The sequence below is a fragment of the Dioscorea cayenensis genome, chromosome 5, assembly GCF_009730915.1.
Source record: "Dioscorea cayenensis subsp. rotundata cultivar TDr96_F1 chromosome 5, TDr96_F1_v2_PseudoChromosome.rev07_lg8_w22 25.fasta, whole genome shotgun sequence".
NCBI lineage: Eukaryota > Viridiplantae > Streptophyta > Magnoliopsida > Dioscoreales > Dioscoreaceae > Dioscorea > Dioscorea cayenensis.
The window spans coordinates 27,322,891-27,346,050 of NC_052475.1; the positions used below are offsets into that span (position 1 = coordinate 27,322,891).

The following is a 23,160-nucleotide window of genomic DNA, read 5'->3' on the forward strand; positions in this document are numbered from 1 at the left end:
ACATAATGATGGAACCAACCAAAGGAGTCTGGCCCTAATCAAGCAATTAGGAAACATATTTAGCAGAGAATACTAAGATTTATGATGTAATGAGCAGGCTTTGCTTAAAACTAACTCTTTCATGGATCACTTTCGGTGTGTGCGTCGTCCTTCAGAAAGAAAATTAAGTTGAGTATTTATATAATGTGATAAGTACAGTAAGAAGAAAATTTAAACAAGAAAAGGAGATAACAATCATCTTAAGCAAAGGGTCAGGAACAACTTAGCTTATGCTCTTAATCAACAACAAATCCTACTTAAAAAAGTCATACCTTGCATCATGCCAGTTCTTAAATCACTTTGCTGGCACTTTCATGTGGTTTTCTTCACAAGTCATCCGTGAAGGCTTTTAGTAAAAATGATAAAGAAGTTCTTAACGTTTTGTCAGAGTCATTGATTCATCTCATTGCTTCAAAATTTCACTTTTCCCATACTTAACTGCAATTTAGAGAAAGGAACTGGAAATTAGCAGGGAAAAGGGTGATAATTGATAGAGATTCTGCTAATAAAAGGCAAAGTTAAGTGGGGTACAGCAGCTATAAATTAAAAGACTTCAGGAGGTTGGCAACCTTGAGAATTAATATGTGATATAATTTGGAGAGTATATGGGCAATGGATCCAATGATAGACAGCATGGGATACCAAAGTCACAAATTTAATAACTGAGGATGCCTTTGAAGAAAAGATTCAAAATACTTCCACAAAGTAGATAGCTTTGCAACATTGAGGATGGAGAGACAGCATGAATTATATCAAACACTGCTCAATAAGTTTTCTAAAAATAAATGCAAAGCTAATCAATCTGTGGGGGCAACAAGAAAACAAGAAGCAAAGTGCCAAATATGCAATAAAAACACCCACATGGGAAATGAATAGATTAATCAATATTAACCTTATTAGATAAAAAGAAGGTATCACAGCAAAAATTGCCCCTCCAATTAAGGATGCAAGCTATCAATGTTATTGGTGGAACAATGCTATATAATATACAAGTGCATCAAGTCTCATTTAAGACTTTGAACATGTACTTCTCATATTATAAAATCAGAGGGGTTAGAACTCACAAACTGCGATGCAAATAATTTATTAAATGACGCTAATCTTAATCACAACATCACCATTTCCTAGATGTGAAGGGTTTTTCAATATAATTAAATGACCTCAAAGTTCTCACATCAAAAATAAATAAAAGACAACAAAAATGTTTAATATTAACAGCAAGGCCTCTTTCTATGAGATTTGGCAGAAATAAATTGGTTTCTAGTAGAAAGATGAATAATTTTGAAAGTGCCCTCTTTAACCATGCAACTCTTTCGTAGTCAATGGTGGACAAACGAACCTAGCAACAAAAATGTTTAATATTAACAGCAAGGCCTCTTTCTATGAGATTTGGCAGAAATAAATTGGTTTCTAGTAGAAAGATGAATAATTTTGAAAGTGCCCTCTTTAACCATGCAACTCTTTCGTAGTCAATGGTGGACAAACGAACCTAGGTTTTCATGAGACGGTGGACATGAGCTGCAAAATTAAACTCAACACGGATCTTGCCTGGGTAAGCCACTTGGTTTTCCTTCATTTATTACAAGATCATCAAACCATACCTGCATATAAAAAGAAAGCACAACAAAAGCCGGTATTATTAAATGCTACATATGTCGGGTAATGCATTGTATGTCATCGATAGAAGGTATAGCAGATATAATTTACATAATACCAACAAAGCTAAGACCTATGATACCGACAATTTTTATATACAATAACACTTCAAGTTTACATGGTGAAGTAGGTGGAGTTTTCATGTGTGGCAATTAAAATAATGGCACAGTAATAACACAACATATCATGATTTGAGAAGCAACAAAAAAATCTAATCCAAATAATAGCTTATGGGAGAGCATGTAGTTATCAAACATCTAATAAAGTAGAGGGAAACCGATAATTAAAATGTTTACGTGCGTTCCATGACATGCTGCGCATAAGAAAACCGCCGACCAGAGTTTCTTGTGAGTGTGGGTTTTGGGGTCATCACCATCCCAACTAAAGGCCTGGGGAGTTTGTTCACGACACCATCTATGTTTTCTTTTTCTGTGCTCATTGCAGTGAAGGTCCCCCTTGTACCTCTTGGTGTCCCTCCTCCAAAGATGTTTCTGTTGTTGGATTGCTGACTGAGCTTTTGTCACCATTGCGTGGGTCTGTGTCATCAAAGAACACGCATTAATTTCAAGAATTACAACTGTATTTCTCATTCAACATCATTCGTATGCTCTGTATATACTTTCCAATCACTAGAGATTCAGAAATTCATGCAAAAGTCCTATTTACTTATGAAAATAATTAGCTCTGCGGAAATCTCAATATTTCAGATTATTCAATTATATGAACAATGGTTGGTGTTAAGAGTGAAACATAATTAGTCAAGGTGTTTGATAGACGCAAAGAAAAGATAGGCCTGAAAAAGATGAAACATCAATAGTACCAAAATTTCCAGTTATTTCCACAGACAACTACCTGACCAGGAAAATAGAGGAACAAGAAATCAAGATTATCAATGTAATGTACATGAATCATAAAGTCGGAAGCCGAATGAAAGGGATCTGATCCTTAAAAGGATGGTAGGCCCTTTCGAGCAAACTTGTGTGGGCACCCTGCATGTGACCAGCACATGGACATGTCTACCCTGGTTTCCATGCAACTCAGTGCAGAAAAAGGAGGAAAGTTGGAAGACAAGAGAGCAAAAAATTACTTTGATAGAAACCCAATATGCCTTAAAATGGATCCCTCATCAAACTTTGAAGTGATTCACAAGATTTATAAATGCTAACCAAGCATGCTAATATGGCATCGAATACACTACTGCAGATGTGTTAAGGTTTATTTCAGCAGCATGTCCGCATGAACCCCATGGAGATGTCCATTATTGATTATACACACAACAAAAAAAATTAAAACATTTCGGATCTTTTACCTTTGGTCATCTGAGGATTGGCTTCATAAAACCCTGGCTCTTCTATTCCAGAGAATTACCAAACATTTCAATAGAAGTCATATATAAAATATTAAAAAAACACACTAGAAACACAATAAACAGACAACACACCTAATCTCTTCTTAACAAAAGCTAAATCATGTACAACATTGAACACATTGTAACTGATAGTCCAGGTTTCTGGTGCACAATAATCATCTCTCTGAAAGATCAAAGTTTTCTAGTGGAGCATGGATGGACATAGTTCACAGACAATGTCTTCTTCCTCATCAGAATTACAACTCTTACCCCCTGCCATATACTTATATTAAGTAACATGAGAGAATGGGCACAACTGATGATTCTGTTCATGGTACCAACGCTGCAAGAAGCACTAACCTCCCTAGAACTTACAAACTAATTTTGGCTTCAGTTGATGATTGCCTCCTTTACACAAGAAGGTATATCCACAAATTCCAAACCCAGTGATAGCAGCGTCATATTGCTGTTAGCATAATCAAATTTTAATGCTACAGAAGCATTTAAGCTATTGACTGGTGGAGCACAACATGTTACATCATTCTCAAAGAAAAGAAAACCACCAACTCAAATCAATAACCCTTTTTAACTCCTAGCCAGCAAGAGAGCAGTAAGTAGCAAATTATCATATCTCATGAAATGCAGGTAGAAAATAGAAATTTAAAAGAACAATGACTAAGCCATGTTCCAAGCAACCAAACTGAAGATGCATCCATGTTACCAACAAAACAAAGAGGATAAAGATGATTAATCCCAAAAAAAAACAGCACAATTGCACCAAGAAAGATTCCAGATGTAAATGGTCCAATACATTAAAGTCATTTAAGCTAGACAAGTTATCAGATACAAACACCCCTTCATTTGGCAAAATTTTGGAAAGAAACATATTCAATAAGAGGAAGCGTGCAACCATGAAAGAGAATTGTTGGCAGGCTTATCTAACACTTATTGATGACCTCCCCCAACACTGGATGCAGTAGTTGATGTCTCGGAAGCTGGTGGATCAGCACAAGCCCTTATTACTGCCTCATTCTGCAATATAAACAAATTTAAATCCTTAGAAACAAGGGATACTGATTAATATGCAAAACAACAGAGACTATTACTTTAACAAGAACACACAAGCCATAGCCCATAACCGTCCTATGAAACTTTTGTTGTGGCATGATTATGACAATACAGGATTGGGCACATAAAGAGTACGCTAGTTGATGCACAATGCAATAGTACATTAAACCTAGTACAACTTTAAACAAAGACCAAATAAACTACTCCCTCACTGAGGTACAACAAATAGCTTTCTTCCATCAAACATTCATACACAAATTAAGGATGCACGAGTTGCCAAATGAATCAGATACCAGTGCAAAAACTGTGGTCATCATCATACTAGTAGAGTCACCAAATATGCGAGACGAACAAACAAAATTAGCGGCATGCTTGGACTTTCCACGAATAACCATTCAGCAACACCAAACTGAAAAGAATAAATTCATTGCATACAAACACTAGGTCTCCATTGAGATTACAAAAGCCAGCAATCTCCCTTAAAGAAAAAGACGCATAGTAAACAAATAGCATAATCCTTCTAGCCAGCCATCCCTTTCCATCCCTTCCATAAAAGAAAATGAAGGTTGCATCTAGTTTGCAATGCTCTTTCTACACAAATTTAATACAAAATGCTACTTAATGCAAAAGAATGTGGGCAAAGTTGTTACATTGTCGTCGTTTTATTATCACTTAGCAACATTCATGGTAGCATAAATCCATACGAAGTATACATCAAGGACGCATATTTTAGATAATAAAAGCTCAATAAAGAGTTGAGACAGAAATTAAAAGCTGATGATATCAGTCAGCAGTAAAAAAAAAAAAAGAACAAATTAAAAGTAATATTTAAAAAAAAACAAAAAACCACTACTTTGAAGAGCCTTATGAAGCTCATGCATTTTCCACCAAGTCATTCCTCATGAAATACATAACTTCTCTCTCTTCTTTAGCCAACAAGCAATCAAGTCCTCCATTCTCTAGGCATCAGTTTTCTGTAGTTAATGACTAAAGGATGCACAAAAGTGCCTTGCATTCATAAACTTCCAGAAGGGGACAAATGGATTTCATTTTTCTTGTCAAATACTTAAACCAGCCAATGGCCAAATGCTAAAAAGGCCAACTGTGCCCCTTATTTGTGCACTGTTTACTGAGATTACAATTATTCCCACTCTAATTTTCCTGCAAAATATAATTCTAGCTTAAAGCATGAAATTTTCACTAATCAATAACAAGCTTAGGCCATTAGCCTCTTAATAAGAAAGATAATCCAAAAGCAACTACGCTATAAATGCTGGGTAAGGATGGCTTGTCTTGATATAGAGACATTCTAGGCACAAAGTAGGAGAAGCCTGAAATTCACTATTAAAAATCAATCTATCTAGAAACTATAGAGATATATTCCAATAAATATACGAGGATATAGGTCCGAATGAGTGGCTTGAATTCGAATGCTATTTGTAACAAATTCAAACTCTAAAGCAAGTAGGTGTGAAAACGCAATTAAACAATTCAAGCATTACCATGACCTGATAAATAAAAAAAAAACCAGGAACTCAAGCAACAACGACCTTGTTTAACATCTCAAGTATAATTCTACAAAATCAAACACACATACATACCCAGAGATATACATACACACATCATCATCATCATCATCAGCACAGCATCAGTATATCGAACAAAATAACAACAATTCAATCCCTAAATTTTCAAAAACCTCATCACAAAGATTCAATCAAACATAAAGTAATACGAATCTAATAGCACAATGAGAGGGTTTTAAAATAACCCTAAAACCCTAGCACCGCGAGAAACAAGAGATTACCTGCCAGATTCGGCGAAGGCGCTTCTTGGCATTGTTCTTGCGGGTACCGGTGAGCTTGATGCGCTTCCAGAGGAGTCCCGGCGAGTTGTTCCGCTTCACCACTTCCATCACCCGCGTCCCCCAGAACGCCCCCATGCCCAACCCCGCCATCTCTCTCTCTCTCTCTCTCTCTCTCTCTCTCTCACTCTCTCACACGCACGCGGGCGCACACTGCCACACAGGCTATGGAGTATTTGTTTTGAGTTGGACTTTGATTGGGCCGGTGCATAAGTGGGCCTCGACTTACCTTTAATTTCCAAAGACTCTTTTCAAAAAAATTTAAGTTAAATTATTAAAATAGTCTCTTTATTTTGCGTTTTTCGCTCTTTTAGTCCATCTAATATAAAATATATCTTTTTTAACCTTGTATTTGCACATCCTGTCATTTTGGAGGGATAAAAAATGACGAACATGTGTAAATACGAGGATCAAAATGACATATTTTACAGGTAAAAGACGAAAATGAGCAAATACGAGAACCAAAATAATAGATTTTATATTAAAAAGACTAAAAAGATAGAAAACACAAAATAGATAGACCATTTTGATATTTAAACCTATGTAAATATATTAAATATCTGTATATATACATATATTAGCTCAATTTTATAAAATCTCTTAGTAGTTTTTAAGTGCCAAGTTCTTATAAATTTATAATAATAGGAGGTAGAAATGGGTTATATATATATATATATAATTATATATATATATTTTGATGATGTGATAAATCATTCCACAAGCATCTTAAATCTTCATATTTAATTGTATTGCCGCTTATGTTTTATAGGGATGATTTGATATTTTTTTTTATTTTTAATACATTTAAGCTAGAATGGTTTAAGTTATATTATTTCAAGTACAAAACAAAACTATTTATTTTATGTAATAATATTTTAAAAAAATTTCTTTCTTACAAATACATATTTCACGTAAAAATAATACATTTACAATCTCCATAAGAAAGAGTAACGAGTGATATGATTTGTTTACATTTTTCAAATAAGCTCACAAGCTATAAATGAGGCTTCCTAATATGTAAGCCGTAACTATTTCACATCACTATGAAAAAATTTAGATGTGTTTAAGTATAAAATAAGATTAATATAATTTTTTTTTTTTTATGTAAATGCAATAAGTGTTGTTGGTCAAAGGGTATGTATATGATCCAAAAATTAATTATAGAGTATGTGCGTTCTCACTCAGTTATACTAAGTTCGAGTTGCAAGACTTAACTCACATCGAGAATTCGTTACTATTATTGCGTCCAATGATACCTCCATTCGGGATATCTGAATGTTTCACATCTATTTTTCGCATTAAAATCAATGCTTCTAGGTTATGAAGTATAAACCTTTTGATATATTTAATATAAACTGGAAGAAATTAATATAATTGTTTACAATTTGAAAATTGCTTTAAAAGAAATTTTTTTAAAGTTGATTAAAACTAATAATTATCAAATAAAATATTTATTTTATGATGAATTAGTTTTTTAAAAAATTGATATTTATAAATAATCAATAAATTTTTTTTTGTAATTAAATCATAGAGCAATTTATTTTCTTCCTCGATGGCAGATGATTTGTATCTTGAAAGGTGCAGGGGCATATGGGTGATTTCATGGTGTCTTCTTCTCATCTTTTTTGACACATGAAATTTTGAAATTTCGTAGGGTTTAAGTGCAAAACAACAACGTCCCTGAAACTCCGACCTCGCTCTAAAACCCTGGCGAGGCGGCGACATAGGGTTTTTTCTGGTCAAGCTTCTCACGCTTCTTTCCTTTGCTGCTCGAATTCATAGTATTTCGAGGATATTTCCCAAACTATTGGTGTTTTGTGGCGTGAATTTGGGTAAGGGTTTTGAAAGCACTGATTTTTTTGTTCTTTATTTGTTCTGGAGAAGTATTATTCGTTGATTATCTTCGTTTAGGTCTCTTGTTTTATTTTGACATTTATTGATAGTTTTTCTTGCGTATTTTATACCTTCGATTTTGCTAATTCAATCTCTTGTAATGATTTAGGGATTTTGATTGGTCATGGCGAAGTCCGATGCAATTGAAGGATCAAAAGATCCAGATTTGATCAAGGTGAGATCTTTATTTTGATTCATTCATTTTTGTAATTGTTGATTTATAGTAAAGGTGATAACTTGAGATGCATTGATTTTTCAGCTTGTGGAGGAGCAACAAGTCAAGGTTCCTGAAAAGAAAAAGCCTAGAGCTGAACAGGTGATTTCTTTTCTTTTCTTTTCTTTGTGTGTTTTTCATGTTCCATATGCATTGCTACTGCCTTTTGGTTCTTTATGATTATGCTCCAAGTCTAGACAGGTTTAATTCTTTTGTTATGGTTTTTGTTGATTTAATTTTAACTACGCCTTATTTCCTCACTGACTACTCTGTTTTAATTTCATGTTTTTGTTAATAGTTCAAAGGCTTAACGCTTAAGTCTGAAGATTTACTTGATTAAACTATTATGCTCTGTTATGCTTTAGATATTTTGGATCAATAAGGATGGTGAGGATAAGCAATAAGTGGCTCGTGGAATAAATCTGAACAGCTAAGCTCTATTTTGTAAAACAATCTCTAATTTGGAATGTTTCTTTTACTTAAGAAGAAATCCAGCTCAGTTTCTAAGATTAATTGAGATGCTTTTTAGACTGCTTTTGTGTATAATATTATAAAATACAAACCATAGCCTCTTTGTTGAGCATAACGTTTTTCCAATCACATTGTACGAACTATTAATATCTTTCACCTTTCAAATTTCTATATTGATTTATGATTTTTATTTTGTCATCTATAGAAGTACTTTTGTCACATGGATTGATGCAGGTTTTTTGTTCCTCTGGAGAGGCTTCGATCAATTCAATTTCATACAATTTTCTTTTTTTGTAGTTTGTGAACTTTTCAAAGCTTAAACTGATGTAGTTGCTTGTTTATGGCCAGGATGTTTCTGATTTATTGGACATGAAAATGCAAAAATATTTGCGTGGTGAGGCTGCTAACCTGGAGGTGTGTTCTTTTCCGTACAATGTGTTAGTATTGTTTTCAATGTTTATGAAAATGATTTAATTTATTGTCTTTTGCACAGGTTCTACAAGACAAAAAGTTGAAAACTCAACTTGTAATCAAAGAGAAACTCTATGGACAATCTGCGAAAGCCGCTGCAAAGCATGAACAGGTTTCTGTTTCTTTATTTTGTCTGAAACTTCAAAATTTATTGTCTTATGCACAGTATGTCTGAGTGAGCTTTCAAATTTATTATTATTTTTTTGCTTGAATTTGTAACCAATGTCATGCAGTATCAGCAATTTAGAATTGTTTATATGCAAAGATTGGTTAATGTAATTTATTGTCCATTGTGGATGGGGTAGAATTGAAGGGGTCAACCTCATGGAAGGCTACTACTGTCTCATTGCTGGTTTTTGATCTTCATCTCCAAACCATTGTACCATTAGACCAAATTAGCTTATAAATATAAATCACTCTTAACTAATTTGACTGTAAGAAATTGAGTGTTGAAATTACCTTGCAATTCTCTATTGTTTCTCACATATCAGAGCAGGTTTATTTTCTATGCTGGTGCTTTGTTGCATAGATGCTCATGTTTGCTTTTGATGATTTTGGTTGCTTTTACTAATCACTTGAATGTTTCAGTGGCTTATGCCAAATGAAGAAGGCTTTTTAGAGGCTGAAGGTTTTGAGAAGACATGGAGAATAACTCAGCAATCTTTACTCAATGAAGTTGATGCTAACAGTTCAAGAAAGGCATTTGACATGATTTTACCAGGTAAGGCAGATAACTTGTGTTTTTATTTGATTTTTTTCTTCTCAATAATAACAAAAAAGTAATCAATTATCATTGAGAATAATACTCTGTACAATAGAGTTTGTTAACTAAAACTCTATAATGGTAAATTATTGATTATTCTCATATAGTAGCTGCGTGATGATTTTGAGAAAATGATAACGTAGCTGCGTGATGATTTCGAGAAAATGATTTAACCTTGTTTTTTGTTTATTTCATTAACTTTTCATTATGAATGTAGAGCTCGGTCCGTATAGAATGAAGTATACATCAAATGGCCGCTATATGTTGTTGGGAGGACGCAAGGGTCACTTAGGCTTGCTAGATATGTTAAGCTTTGACATAGTCAAAGAATTTCAGGTTATTTATTTATTTATTTATTTATTTTTTTTTGAATTTGGTTAACTTGATTCTTCCTTTACTTTGGTAAAACTTGAATTTATGTTAAGAGTGCATTTTTCAGGTTAGGGAGACTGTTCGGGATGTTGAGTTTCTTCACACTGAAGAATTATTTTCAGTAGCGCAAAAAAAGTAATTCTTTTATCATGGTGAAATTAGTTTCAAACATATGTTTTGCTAGCATTTGTTGACAGTATGCTAATCTTGATTCACAATGCATTTTTGACTACGACAGATACCTATATATCTATAACAGGCAAGGGACGGAGATCCACTGTCTTAAGGTTAGGGCTTCGAGGAAAATAACTTGGATAACAGTTGAACATGTATAAATTAGAAACATATATTGTGTAATTTCTAATGTTGTTCATTGAGTTTCTTTCCCTCAGGAACATGGAACACCTCTAAGGCTTCAATTCCTGGATAAACACTTCCTTTTGGCATCAGTGAACACTTTTGGTCAGTTGCATTATCAAGATGTGACCACTGGTGAAATAGTGGCGAATCTCAGGACTGGTCTTGGTCGGACTGATGTAATGCGGATGAATCCTTATAATTCTATAATAGGCTTGGGGCATTCAAGCGGGAAACTCACAATGTGGAAGCCGACTAGTGCAAAGCCACTCATCACCATGTTTTGCAACCCCGGCCCTGTGACAGCCATTGCATTCCACAGCAATGGACATCTCATGGCGACTGCAGGCATGGGTTGTAGGATCAAGTTGTGGGACATCAGGAAGTTTGAGGTCCTTCATAGTTATTTTGGTCATGCTTCTACCTTAGATTTCAGCCAGAAGGGTTTGCTCGCTGTTGGGAATCGAACTCATGTGAACGTATGGAGAGATTACAAGGGAGATCAGAGATACGGACGGTACATGACTCATGAAATGGTTAAAGGATATCAGGTGAATAATCTTGTTTTCCGGCCTTATGAGGATGTGCTGGGTATCGGACACTCCATGGGCATATCTTCCATACTAATTCCAGGATCTGGCGAGCCAAACTTCGATAGTTGGGTCGCAAATCCCTATGAAACAAAGAAACAGAGAAGAGAGAAGGAAGTGCATAGTCTTCTTGACAAGCTTCCACCGGAGACCATAATGCTTGATCCTAAAGAGATTGGCACAGTGAAACAACCAAGGAAGAAGGAGAAGAAAAGCAAAAAGGAAATGGAAGAGGAGATGGAAGCGGAGGTCGAGACTGCAAAAGCCATTAAGCTCAAGAAGAAGACCAAGGGAAGGAACAAGCCAAGCAAGCGGGCAAAGAAAAAGGAAGAGGAGGTTTTGAAGGCCAAGAGGCCATTTGTGGAGCAACGGCTGAAAGAGGAGCAACCATTCAAGAAGCAGAAGATGATAGCTGAAGGTGAAGCTGAGTTGCCAGTTTCTCTGCAAAGATTTGCCAGAAAACAGGCAGCATGATTTCTGTTTTTTTCCCCCATCTATAATTTGGAGGATCGGCCTTCATAGAATTTTGAGTGATTTGTTGTAATGTTCATGCTGATTAATTAAATTGTAGAATTCTACTTTCTTTTGAGGAAATTAGCTTATAAAACTTAATACAATTGCATTATTATCTGCATCTTTATGTGTATATATATATATATATATATTTATGGAATTTGTCATAGCCTAGAGATAAATTTTTTTCAAAGGTAGAGCTGTTTGTTATATAATAATGTAGTTTATTATTGATCCAAGGTTATATATGTAAATAGTGGTAGATTACTGGGATATAACATTTTTGTCATGGTTATATAGATACCTAAAATATTTATTTTTACATGGCTATTTACTTTGGGTAATTTTTTTAGCATGTCACTAAACTTAAGCTTATTTTCATTTTGATCATTAAAACTTCAATTTGTATCAGTTTGATTATTTAATTTTAATTTGATTTTACTGGGTAGTAAATCAAAGGATTTCAACCCCAAATAAATGATGTGGCTCTTTTTCGATGACTTGGACACCTCTAATAAACTTAATAATGTGTCATGGGGAGGACTACTTTATATTTTTAGAAAGTCATTTGATCAATCGGGGATTAAAATTCATGATTTATTATCGGTTGAAATTAAATTAAAATTGAGTGACCAAATTGATATAAATTGAAGTTAGATAATCAGAGTGAAAATGAGTCAAATTTTAATAATCTACTTAAAAAAATTTACCCCATATACTTCTCTTATCCATTATTTACAAATATGTTATTATTATTATTATTATTGTATGTATAATAACAATTGTTTTTTTTTATTTTTTCCATTGATAGTGCATTCAATTAAATTTTATTAATAATAAAATAAAATTTTATGGGGATATCAATACAAAAATAACCGTAAATAAAAACCAGTTTTGCCGCAAAAAGCTGAGGACCTCTCGCCGAAATCGTCTCCTCACCTCCCCTGTGTCTTCTCCAAAACCCTAACCCTAACCCTAACCGTCACCAAGCCTTTCGCCTCTCCATCAATGGGATGCAGCTACTCGAACCTGGAGCCGGACGAAAATCGGCCCCCGGCAGGCCGTTTCTCGCTGCAGTGGTTGAGGTTGAGGCGTGGAAAGAACTGCGTCATCTCCACCACCGAGCTCCTCCACCGCGACAATCCCGATGCCGCCACCACAGCAACACCTTGCAGCGATTGGAAGGTTCATAGTGGGCGCTCGAAGCTCACGCTATTTAAGGAGAATGAGGAAGAGAGAGTGAGCTCAACGATGAGATCGAACAATGAGGAGCTCCCGGGATCGCCGAGCTTTCGCTTCTATTTCAATACCCAGCCGGTGGCTTCTGACGATGATGGTGATTTTTTTTTTTTTTACTTTTCACCCCTCGGGAAAAATAAATTTCTCTTTTTTGAAAAGATGATTAAAAAAATAAAAAATTAGCATGATGCCATGAAGCCGATTTTTATGAGGTTTTTTTAATTAATAAAATAGTTTTTATGGGAAACAGTGATAGTAGGTAAAAGATTTTTTTTTCACCCATAATAGTATGACACTAAAATATAAGAAGAGGTCATGGGTTCAAATCCCTCCCCGACACTACTGTTTAATATACTGTTTATATACTGTTCATCCATGATTTTTATACTATTCTCATATTGTACTTTCGAAAAAAATTGGCCTTTTAATTATCAGAGTTATTTATTATTACTTTTATTTTAATGTAATGGAACAGGAAATGGCGCACAAATTATGAAAAGAGAGACACAGAGGCGGCATGATTAGCTTGGCATTGAGAAAGAAAGCAGAGTGCCTTGAGAATTTAGAAAAATAATTATACATACATATGATATTATTATTTATTCATAAATCTGTAGCGTGATTTGTATCCATTTTGTCATTGATTTAAAAGCTTTAACATGATGCTGTAGTTCATCAAATATTTAGAGTGGATACCTGATATTGTAGTTTTTGGTTTTATTTAGGGAATTTGTGAGTGTATGTATGTGTTTCAATGGGGCTTCTGCAGTGTTGTGCAGCTTGGTATGCTTCATGTCCAGGTTTGAAAATGCTATGCCTTTATTCATCAGAAGATGCTTAAGGATTGCTGATGAATGCTGCTGCTGTAAGAGACCCTGATCCTGTTGTTTTTCTTGAAAATGAATTTCTATAAGTAAATACTAAAACTCAGTTCCCACCATTCTTGAATTGGCAATTTACTTTAAGTGATTTTTAATCTTCAGGTATGGAGAGTCTTTTCCTGTTTCAGTTGAAGTTCTTGACTCTAGTTTCTGCCTTCCAATTGGAAAATCAAAGGTAGTTGTTATCTGTGTTCATTATGCTACAATTATTTCCTGTTCTTATTAACATTATCATTATTTGGTTTGCCTGGATATGAAATTTTAGCTAGCCAACAAATTTTTCACATTTAAAATAGTTTTTGTGTGTTTTTAAGATTTGAATTTTCAGCAACATGATCTTCACACTTCACTATAATGTTAATGCTGGAACCTGCAACTCAGTTGATAATATACAGACTTGCTATAATATTTGCTTTTCAGCAGCTTGTTTTTCTCAATATTAATGAAATTAATATTCAACGCTTGTGACTTTGCTAATCTCCACTATGCATATGTTTTTCCTTTAGAAATATTAGTTTGACACATGCGTTGATCATGTGATTATTTTTGCTTCTGTTGCTTCAAAAACATCTACCAACTAGTTTTCTGAACTCAGGCTGCAGATATTCTCTGAAAGGAAGGATTCAATACTGAGGTGAGCTCTCATTCAAAAGAATTCATGTGAACTACCATGAACATCCTAAATCTGCAGGTGATAAACCTCCGATCTCTCAGACCATTAGACAGAGCGACGATTAATGCCTCTGTGAGGAAAACCGGTCGACTTGTGATTGTTGAAGAAGGTTTCCCACAGCATGGAATTGGTGCTGAAATCTGGTTAACTTTCATTTCAACACTCCAATTGTTTTTCTATCCCACACTATCACACAAGGCTGATTTTTAGACACATTTATCTTATGGACAGTGCATCTGTAATTCAAGAAAGCTTTGAATATCTTGATTCACCTGTGGAGTGGATTGCCGGAGCTGACGTACCGTTGCGTTATGCCGCCAATCTGGAGGGGATGGCTTTGCCACAGATTGCATTATACATTTACATATATATATATATATATTATCAAATATCAGGAAAATTAAGGACATTGAATTAACAGGAATGATAAAACACATTGCTGTCATTCAGGTTGATGATATAGTCCGGGCAGTAAAGAGAACATGCTCCCTGTCAACCTCTAATGCTGCTGCAGCTTGAATTTAGAATTCATGCAAGTGTTTTTCCCTCTCTACAACCGTTAATAATTGTTGTGTAAGAAATAATTACTCAAGTGTGAGAATAAGCTTACATAAATTTGATGTTCATTTCATTGGGAAGGGAGTAAAATACTTACTCTTTTCTCTGAAAGTGATAAAAGATTAGATTTTCAATGTGTGAGAATCAGCTTACATAAATTTGAAATTCATTTCATTTGTGCTGCAAAATCTTCTTCATACCAAAGACAAAGGAAGATCCAGGAATCCAAATGAATGAATGAATGAATGAATGAATGAACCGCCACTCATATTTGGCCAATATAAGATGTTATGTTATTTTATTTATCATTTATTAATTTCTTAATTTATTTTATGCCCAATTGCTACCTAGGTTCTAGTTGACAACGGAATGAACAAGGAAAAACACTCTTTTCAAAAACCACCGATATTCCAGTAGTAATTAATCACAAAATATGTAAAAAAGTAAAAGTTTAAAAATTTACTTTCACAGTACTAATTTGTTAGTACTGTTAATTCATTTAGGGGGCGTTCATTTCAGGGAAAGTAGGGGGAAGGGAGAGGAAATGGTCTGACTTCCCCCATTTTTGGTGTTCATTTGTGCTGAAGTGGGGGAAGTGAAGTGGCACTTCCCCCACTTCCGACTGAAGTGGATTTTGAATTAAGCCCATTTCAGTATTTTTTTTACTGAATAGAAAGTGAGTCAATCTATAAAAACTAACTTATTTTCACTTCTAAAGTCTTTTTTGAACTCATAGAACTTTATCCAACACCTATATCCTTCGATTCTATTCTCACTTTCTGACTAATGAACACAGAAGTCCTGGAAGTGATATCACGTCCCCCCGCTTCAGGGAAGTGGCACTTCTTTCACTTCCTGACTTTCCCTCACTTACAGTGAAATGAACGCCCATTTACTGTATACTGAATTCCCTTTAAAGGAGTCATGTTTTTCATCTTGTATAATTTACCATTATGGAATATATTATTTTGAGCACACTAACTGATGCACCAGTGCTTATCTTCTTTGTTAAATAAAAAAATTAAAAAAAAAAAACTTTTTAACCCAACAACCTGCTCTTTTTGGTTTAATTTTTTGTTTTCTTGCCACACATTATTTTTGGTTAGGATGTGAAGTATCAATTTTTCAGAGTAAAATTTTTTGTTTGACCATTTTAACAACTACATGCTAAAATCTTAACTACTCGCCCCCTATCTATGAATTCAAAAAGAATAGGAGAACATGGACTCCCTGTATTTTTTTTATTTTTTAATAATATCTATATATATCTACTTTAAAAATTTTTATAATCTTTTTAGAATACGCCAACTGACAATATTTTTTTAAATAATAATAATAAAAAAACGAATATGAAGAACAAGACAGAGCTATATGTAAAAAACAAAATAATTAATAGACTTGTAAGAAATTAAAAAATAAAAAATAAAAAAAAATTATTATAAGCATTGTTTGGAGTGAGAACTCAACCATTGCTCATACACCAACATCAATAATTCCTTTGCAAACGCATCATTTTCTAATTCCCCCCTACTTTTTATATTAATTTATATATATCATCTTTGACCAGGAAAAGTATAAACCAAAATCCAAGAAAAGAGAGAGAGAGAGAGAGAGAGAGAGGTTGCTGTTCTTCTTCATCTTCTTCTCTCCTTCGACAATCCTTAAGCTTTAGGGCATGCAGAAGAGCTTTTTAGTACCAGTTCTCCAATCTGCTTCTCTGGAACTTGAGGCTTGAATTTGGTGAAGAGATGAAGTCTTCTCTGAAGAAGCTGACGGGATTTAGCCTCCATAAGAGTGATCCGAAGGAGAAGAAGGGGCGACAGACTCTGGGCAAGTTTGATGAACTCGTTCAGGCTTCCCAGGTACTTCTGCGGCACTTGAAATGGAGGTCTCTCACGCCCTTTTTCTGTTTGAATTTCTGGATTTGTTTTCAATCTGTTCTCTCTCTGTTTAATTGGCTCAAATCTTTGATTTTTCTTGATAATATACCTTGTGTTAGTATGCCCAGTAAGCAAGTCCTCTAATTATGCTTTTTTTTTTTCAATTGGTGATGGAATTATAGTTATATGGTTTTGAATTGGAACTGGGGAAGTGATTGATGAGTTTCATATGTTGTGTATGCTATAGATCTTCTTCTCATGTTAAAAGATGAAATTTTTATGCTTATTTGGTGATCTGTGAATTTTGCTTACCTGAAATTGGAATGCAGCTTGTATGCCCAGTGTTCTGACTGTCGTTTATACTTGATTTTGTGTATTCTGGTGTTCAGTCAAATGAAAAATCCCCCAAATTTGTCAAGTGGAAGGATAGGGTTTGCTCATCCTATTCAGGATAATTTGGATGGTACTGATTTGTCTTTGACCAGAACAAAGCGATACTTTTGTTTTATGTAATAGGATGCTTGAATCACTGAATAGACAGCCTGATCAAAGTCAAAGTGCAAATATTTCAAGCCAATGCTTACCAGAAGAAATAGCTTTAATGGTCATTATGGTTGAATTTCGGGAATTTTCACGTGATCAAAGTCTTTTTGTTTGAACTCTGAATGCTAATCAATGTGATTTGAAATTTAAAACAAATCCCTCTATGCTATACCTTGAGGGTGATTTGATTTGAGATTCTCATCTGATTCTTGATTTTTTTTTTTTTTAAACCAAAATTTCTATTATAATGAAAATTAAATATCAGAAAAAACTTTTGTTTGTTTGTTTGACTTTGAAGAGGTGCATTGTTTGAGATAGAGCAAAACGGGAGTCTCTTTTTCCTCATGTAAGTCACCAAAGCAAAAATAGAATTTTCCAGTAGAAGAGCAACCTGGGCCCCTGAATGCTTGCCATGATTTTCATCCTGGCGAAGATTTTTTTTTTTTTTTTATTGTTGTTATTATTATTAATTATGATTTATATGAGAACGACAGGTAAAGGGGAAAAAATAGATAAAGCTTATATCCATGATTATGATTTATGGCATAAATACAATTTTTTCATAAGGACATCAAGCACCATTTTACATCGTCAAAGACGGCATGTATGGTACTACGGTCTAGCAACTAACTTTATTCTTTACTTGCAACTTCTTTATCTTACAGTCATTTCTTATCATGAGAAGCTTACTTTTCCTCTCCATATTTTCCATTTTTTTGTGCTTGAAAGTGTTATTCAATTATTCAAATGCTTAAGCCGCAAAAGTTGACCAAGATATTTTTCTCTTTTTCAATAGTTTCTATACTCTGATCTGATTCTTGACTTCATACTCATGTTTTTCATTTGTTTAGGATCTGCAAGACATTAGGAACTGCTATGATACCTTACTTTCAGCAGCGGCTGCCACTGCAAATGGTGCCTATGGTATCTGGTTCTACTTCTTGGTTTTAACACTTGTTCACTTGTTCAGAAAAACCTTCTGTACTGTTATTAAGTGCTGAAGTTTAAGAAATTTATGGCCAATAGATGTTCTTCTCTTATGCCATAATGATCCATTAAACTAATTGTTAATTGACAACCATATTACCTTTTGCTATTTTTTTTTTCAATATTATTTTCCACTCTCTAAAGACTGCTAATTTCTGTAAATCACTCGATTGATAAATTAAAAAAGTATTATTTTACTGTATAATATCATTTAAATGTCTTAGTTTTATATGCTTTAACAAATCACTTTCAATCATTTCATTTCTCATTGATAAGCTTCACCTTTTCCAATTGAGTTTTGAAAGAAATGTGATTGTGATTGTGATATATGAAACTACATAAAATCCATTGATGATATGTACTTTTGAATTTCTTCTTTGTTTTCTCAGAGGTTATATGTTTATTGCATAATTTTCGTTAGGTTCTTAGATTGAATTTTGATATGTAATTGGTCACAATCGCATAATTCATGCCCTATTTCAATCCACTCCTGAATTTAGCTAATAATTATATATGCATCGTTGTGTCTGTTTCTAAGAAAGTCTTTCATAAACATTCGTATTCTTGCAGAGTTCTCTATATACCTGAAGGAGATGGGTGACTGTTTGCTTAAGAGAACTTCACTGAATGATGACGAGGGAAATGGTGAAGACCTTGAACCTTTTCTCTTGCAAGATATTGAGTAATTGCATGCATGCATGCATTTCATAATTTTACTTCGAGAATAGGAGTAATTACTTTGATAATTTGTTATGAACATAATTTTGAAAATAAAAATAAGGTAAGTCCAAAGTTTTCATACTTTCCATCTGTTAATGGTATCATAGAAGATTTGGCCAATTGTAACATAAAGGTTTTCCTAGCTAACTCCTTTGCATTGTCTTTTTTGGCTGAACTTTGTGAACAACAAAGTAATCATACTTTGAAATGTAGTGTTTTGCTAAAACTTTGTTTTGACAAACTGAAATGTACTATGAGCCACCCCATATTTGTTGGTTGAATTAATCCTCTTCTTGTATTAATGTTTGGATGGCTTTTATGTATGCAGAGAATGCTTTATCAATGTTGGGCAAAGCACAATATGAGCTTCAGAAACTTTTGGATACCTATGTAAGTATTAATTGCTAAGACCTATTAATTTAGATACTTGCAAAAATTTTCTGAAGTAAACCATTGAGCGGTTCCAAATTGACTTCTCAGCGCGGCCATGTCACCCAAACTATTACAAACCCTTCAGAGTCTCTCATTAAGGAGCTTCAATTAGTGGAGGTTTGCCCTTAATATTCTCCTCTTTTATTTTCTAAAGTTTGACTGGTGTTTAATTGTGGTACTTTCCTTTCTGAATAATGGACAGCATGAGTAGCCTTAAATATTTGGTTCCTGGTGCTTCTCATTTAAACTATTAAGTGATAAATGTTGTTTGAAAGGTTTATTTATCAATCTATCCTGAAAACAAGGTGTTATTTGCCTGCATTGTTTGCTAGATGACTGCTGTAGAATATTGCAAACAGTCAGTTGTTCTCTAAATGCAACCAAGAAAAACTAGAATGTTTTGAACTGTGTTAGATGATCTCTTCTTATGGTCCTGTGATGCATTAATTCACTCAGAGAATTACAACTTGGGCTGGAGATCCCTTTTTTTTGGTGGCAAACAGGTGGGCTTTGTATGGATGATCAGAAAGCCTCCTTAACATTGAGAAAATTTCTGCTTTCTTCTTTTCCTTGGCACGCTATGTTACATGAATATAACTGAACTTAGATATTAAAAGTTATGCATGTTTCTGTTATATCTATGTTTTCCTGTTGGTTTTTAACATATTCATGAATCAATAGCCTTTTCCATTCATGTGGGCATGCATTTAAAAAATAATAATAATAAATTTTTACTGCCTTATCTATTTTTACTGCCTTATCTTTATCCTCTCAAAGCATGATAATACTTATGCCGTTCAATGATAATGTGAGATAGCTGCTTATTGAACCTTATTGTCAATGCAGGAGATGAAACGTCAATGCGATGACAAAAGGTGTGGGGCTATTCTATTTTAGCCATTTTTTTGAAATCTCTGGGAATTTCTTTATCCCAACTTTGTGCATATCTTCCTCAGGGACATGTATAAATTCATGTTAGAGAAGCAGAGAGAAAAAGGAAGGACAAAACACACTAAAGGGGAAACTTTCTCAGCACAGCAGTTGCAAGAAGCTCAAGAGGAGTATGAAAACCAAGTGACATTATTTGTCTTCCGATTGAAGTCACTGAAACAAGGCCAGTCCCGAAGTTTGCTGACACAGGCTGCTCGACACCATGCTGCTCAGGTTGTCTTTAGAAACTTTAGAAGTTAAAGGTGTTCATTGTCTTGTTTGAGCAAAGGCTAATTCTTCTCTATGTTTTCTATGCTCTGCAATCAGTTGAATTTTTTCCGGAAAGGACTCAAGTTTCTTGAGGATGTTGATTCATATATTAAAGTAGATGTCGAACAACAACATATTGATTATCAGATCCAGGAACTAGATGATAATGCAGAAGAGGATGTGGATGACGGTGGTGGTTATGATAGCGGTGATGGTGATGATGAACCGAGTTTTGATTATAGTCGAAATGACCAAGGGCAGGAGGTTTTCTCAATGCCGAGGAGTTCATGGGAGGTTAGACATCCATTTTCTTATTTAAGAACTCTCTTATTTTTTCCTCTCTCAGCCATGTTTAGTTCTGAGTTTCTAAAGGATTTGGAAGTTGAAGGGAAAGAAATGATGGAACTTACTTCCTGTCACTTTAAAGTTTCAATCCACCTAACTGCCTGAACAATTTTTGATATTTTTCAGGACAGAAACCAAGCTGATCTACTTGGTTACTCTGGAATGTCTAAGGCCGGAAGTCAGTCAGCACCAATTTTTGCTGAGAAAGTATTTGATTCATCAGACAAGTTAAAAGAAACACAACCCTCGTCAACAAGGAAGTCTTACTCGTATGTCTTACCTACGCCCGGTGACACCAAAAGTTCAGACTTTGTCATCCCTAAGGTTATTTCTTCAGCTCAAGTGAAGAATAATGATGGGAGGCCAGCTTATGTGTGGCATTCCTCACCTCTGGAGCCACATAAGTCCGTGAATGAATTCAGAGTTGATGGACTACCAAGCAACATGAGATCAGCAAAAGCAGTGTCAGTGCTGAAAGAGAACAACAGAAACAGTGACACCAAGATGCCCCCTCCTTTGGCTGAGTCATCAATGCTACAATATAATGCTCGCATTACTTCTACTAAGAAGAATAGCAGACAAGCTTTCTCTGATCCAATTATCAGCAAACCAGCTGAATCCATGTCCTTTGCAGGATCTCTTACAACAGTATCTGCAAGGCGGAGCCCTACGCATCAGCCATCTATATCTCCAAGCATATCACCTAGAGCATCACCTCCGCCAATATTATCTCCAAAAATCAGTGAACTTCATGAGCTCCCTCGACCTCCGATCAGTTCCACAAGATCTCCAAGACCTTATAGCTTGGTTGACCACTCAGCTCCTTTGGTTTCCAGAGGCCAAGAACACCAGATATCAAGCAAATCGCCATCGGGTCCATTAGAAACGGCGACTCCATTACCGCCACCGCCTACGGGTATGATGCGCAGTCATTCCATACCTTCTAGTGGTCAAAGAACTCCAACAGCATCAGCTACGAAGTCAATAAAGGCTCCTCATACTACTAGCAGGGTGTATGACTTTGCTTCACCTCATCTAATGCCCCTACCTCCATCTTCAAAAGCATAAGGTAACTGAACCTTTAAGTGCATATGTCAGTCTAATGCTTTTACAGTGATTTCGAGCCAAATTTTACTGATTCGTAGATTGCATAATGTGGTCTTAACACAATATACTTAGGCAAGACTCATGATTCTACTTTGAGGATGATCTTCATTTTGAATGTTTTAACAGTATGGCCGATCGAAATTGAGATTTGTCCTCGTCTACAACAACTACTATTCAACTATCCCTATCTGTTATCCTTTTTGCTCTGGGTTGATCAGCAATGGACCTTTTACCTTATATTTCTTCAAGCTTATGAACTGCGAGATTAGTTGGTTAGGCACTGATTCCTGATGTCATCCAATGTTGTTGATTCATTTGAAAACCCTTAAATTTTCTGTTCTTTTGGTAGCATGTTTGCAGCAGAAGTCAAGCTCCAGACCCAGGGAAACTTTTGTGGTTTCTGTAAATAATCAAATTTACATTCTTTAGTATCTGTCTGTGCATCCTTGTTCTCTTTGATGGATTACAAGGATGAGTTGCAATGCAATTGAGAATGTTTCACTTGGCTTATGATTCATCAATGAAAAAGTACTTTTGTTCCCAAATTCTCATTCTGTGTGTTCCTTCAAGGTTTTCTATTTTTGTATTTTATATAATATATATATATATATATAAAGTGTGCTAGGGGAGTGAAATATCAATCCTCCTATTGTAAACAATTGCTTGTACTCCTAAAAATCATATCAATCAGAGACCCCGCAGAAACACTTCTGCTTGTTTATCTCTTTTATTTTATTTTAATATATTTTTGTAATTAATTTCTGATGATAAAGGTGATGATATAAACAAAAAATAATGATATATGAAAATATATAAATAAATATAGTTTTTACAATTGTATAATAACAAGGCCAAGATGAATTAATCCAAGAGAAAGATGGCTAGCAAAACAACAAATTTTTATTCATTATGTGAAAGAATGCATATATAACTACATATCAGTAAACTGAAAACTCTCAATCTAACACCAATCAAT

General features: G+C 34.6%; 4 protein-coding genes and 1 long non-coding RNA gene across 6 annotated transcripts; 3 read left to right on the forward strand and 2 right to left on the reverse strand.

The window, feature by feature from the left end:
* Positions 1–278: 278 nt before the first annotated feature.
* Positions 279–2,331, reverse strand: LOC120259829. Its single transcript, XR_005536349.1, has 3 exons — positions 1,992–2,331; positions 1,529–1,640; positions 279–477 (listed from the first exon to the last, which is right to left on the reverse strand). It is a non-coding gene; the product is annotated as an uncharacterized LOC120259829 (long non-coding RNA).
* A 1,459-nt stretch (positions 2,332–3,790) lies between these two features.
* Positions 3,791–6,103, reverse strand: LOC120261775. The gene is made up of 2 exons (XM_039269760.1): positions 5,919–6,103; positions 3,791–4,075 (listed from the first exon to the last, which is right to left on the reverse strand). Exons 1-2 carry the CDS (start codon positions 6,066–6,068, stop codon positions 3,989–3,991), a joined length of 237 nt encoding a protein of 78 aa, XP_039125694.1. The 5' UTR covers positions 6,069–6,103; the 3' UTR covers positions 3,791–3,988.
* A 1,517-nt stretch (positions 6,104–7,620) lies between these two features.
* On the forward strand, positions 7,621–11,740 carry LOC120262084 (probable U3 small nucleolar RNA-associated protein 7). The gene is made up of 10 exons (XM_039270138.1): positions 7,621–7,807; positions 7,978–8,043; positions 8,128–8,184; positions 8,902–8,967; positions 9,047–9,136; positions 9,613–9,745; positions 10,005–10,123; positions 10,227–10,294; positions 10,398–10,446; positions 10,552–11,740. The coding sequence occupies exons 2-10, from the start codon at positions 7,993–7,995 to the stop codon at positions 11,578–11,580; spliced, it is 1,662 nt and encodes a 553-aa protein (XP_039126072.1). The 5' UTR covers positions 7,621–7,807; positions 7,978–7,992; the 3' UTR covers positions 11,581–11,740.
* A 767-nt stretch (positions 11,741–12,507) lies between these two features.
* LOC120260718 (pyruvate dehydrogenase E1 component subunit beta-like) lies at positions 12,508–14,857 on the forward strand. Its single transcript, XM_039268275.1, has 6 exons — positions 12,508–12,955; positions 13,334–13,723; positions 13,842–13,914; positions 14,335–14,373; positions 14,454–14,555; positions 14,644–14,857. Exons 2-6 carry the CDS (start codon positions 13,603–13,605, stop codon positions 14,828–14,830), a joined length of 522 nt encoding a protein of 173 aa, XP_039124209.1. The 5' UTR covers positions 12,508–12,955; positions 13,334–13,602; the 3' UTR covers positions 14,831–14,857.
* Positions 14,858–16,465: 1,608 nt separating this feature from the next.
* LOC120261624 (uncharacterized protein At2g33490) lies at positions 16,466–22,729 on the forward strand. Of its 2 annotated transcripts, XM_039269573.1 has the most exons (10): positions 16,467–16,832; positions 18,245–18,317; positions 18,951–19,025; positions 19,429–19,490; positions 19,581–19,649; positions 20,379–20,407; positions 20,489–20,696; positions 20,790–21,026; positions 21,204–22,146; positions 22,311–22,729. In XM_039269573.1, the coding sequence occupies exons 1-9, from the start codon at positions 16,719–16,721 to the stop codon at positions 22,143–22,145; spliced, it is 1,809 nt and encodes a 602-aa protein (XP_039125507.1). In that variant the 5' UTR covers positions 16,467–16,718; the 3' UTR covers position 22,146; positions 22,311–22,729. The 2 variants fall into 2 exon arrangements, with proteins under 2 accessions (XP_039125508.1, XP_039125507.1); XM_039269574.1 differs by having other exon boundaries at positions 16,466–16,832; positions 21,204–22,729.
* Positions 22,730–23,160: the final 431 nt, after the last annotated feature.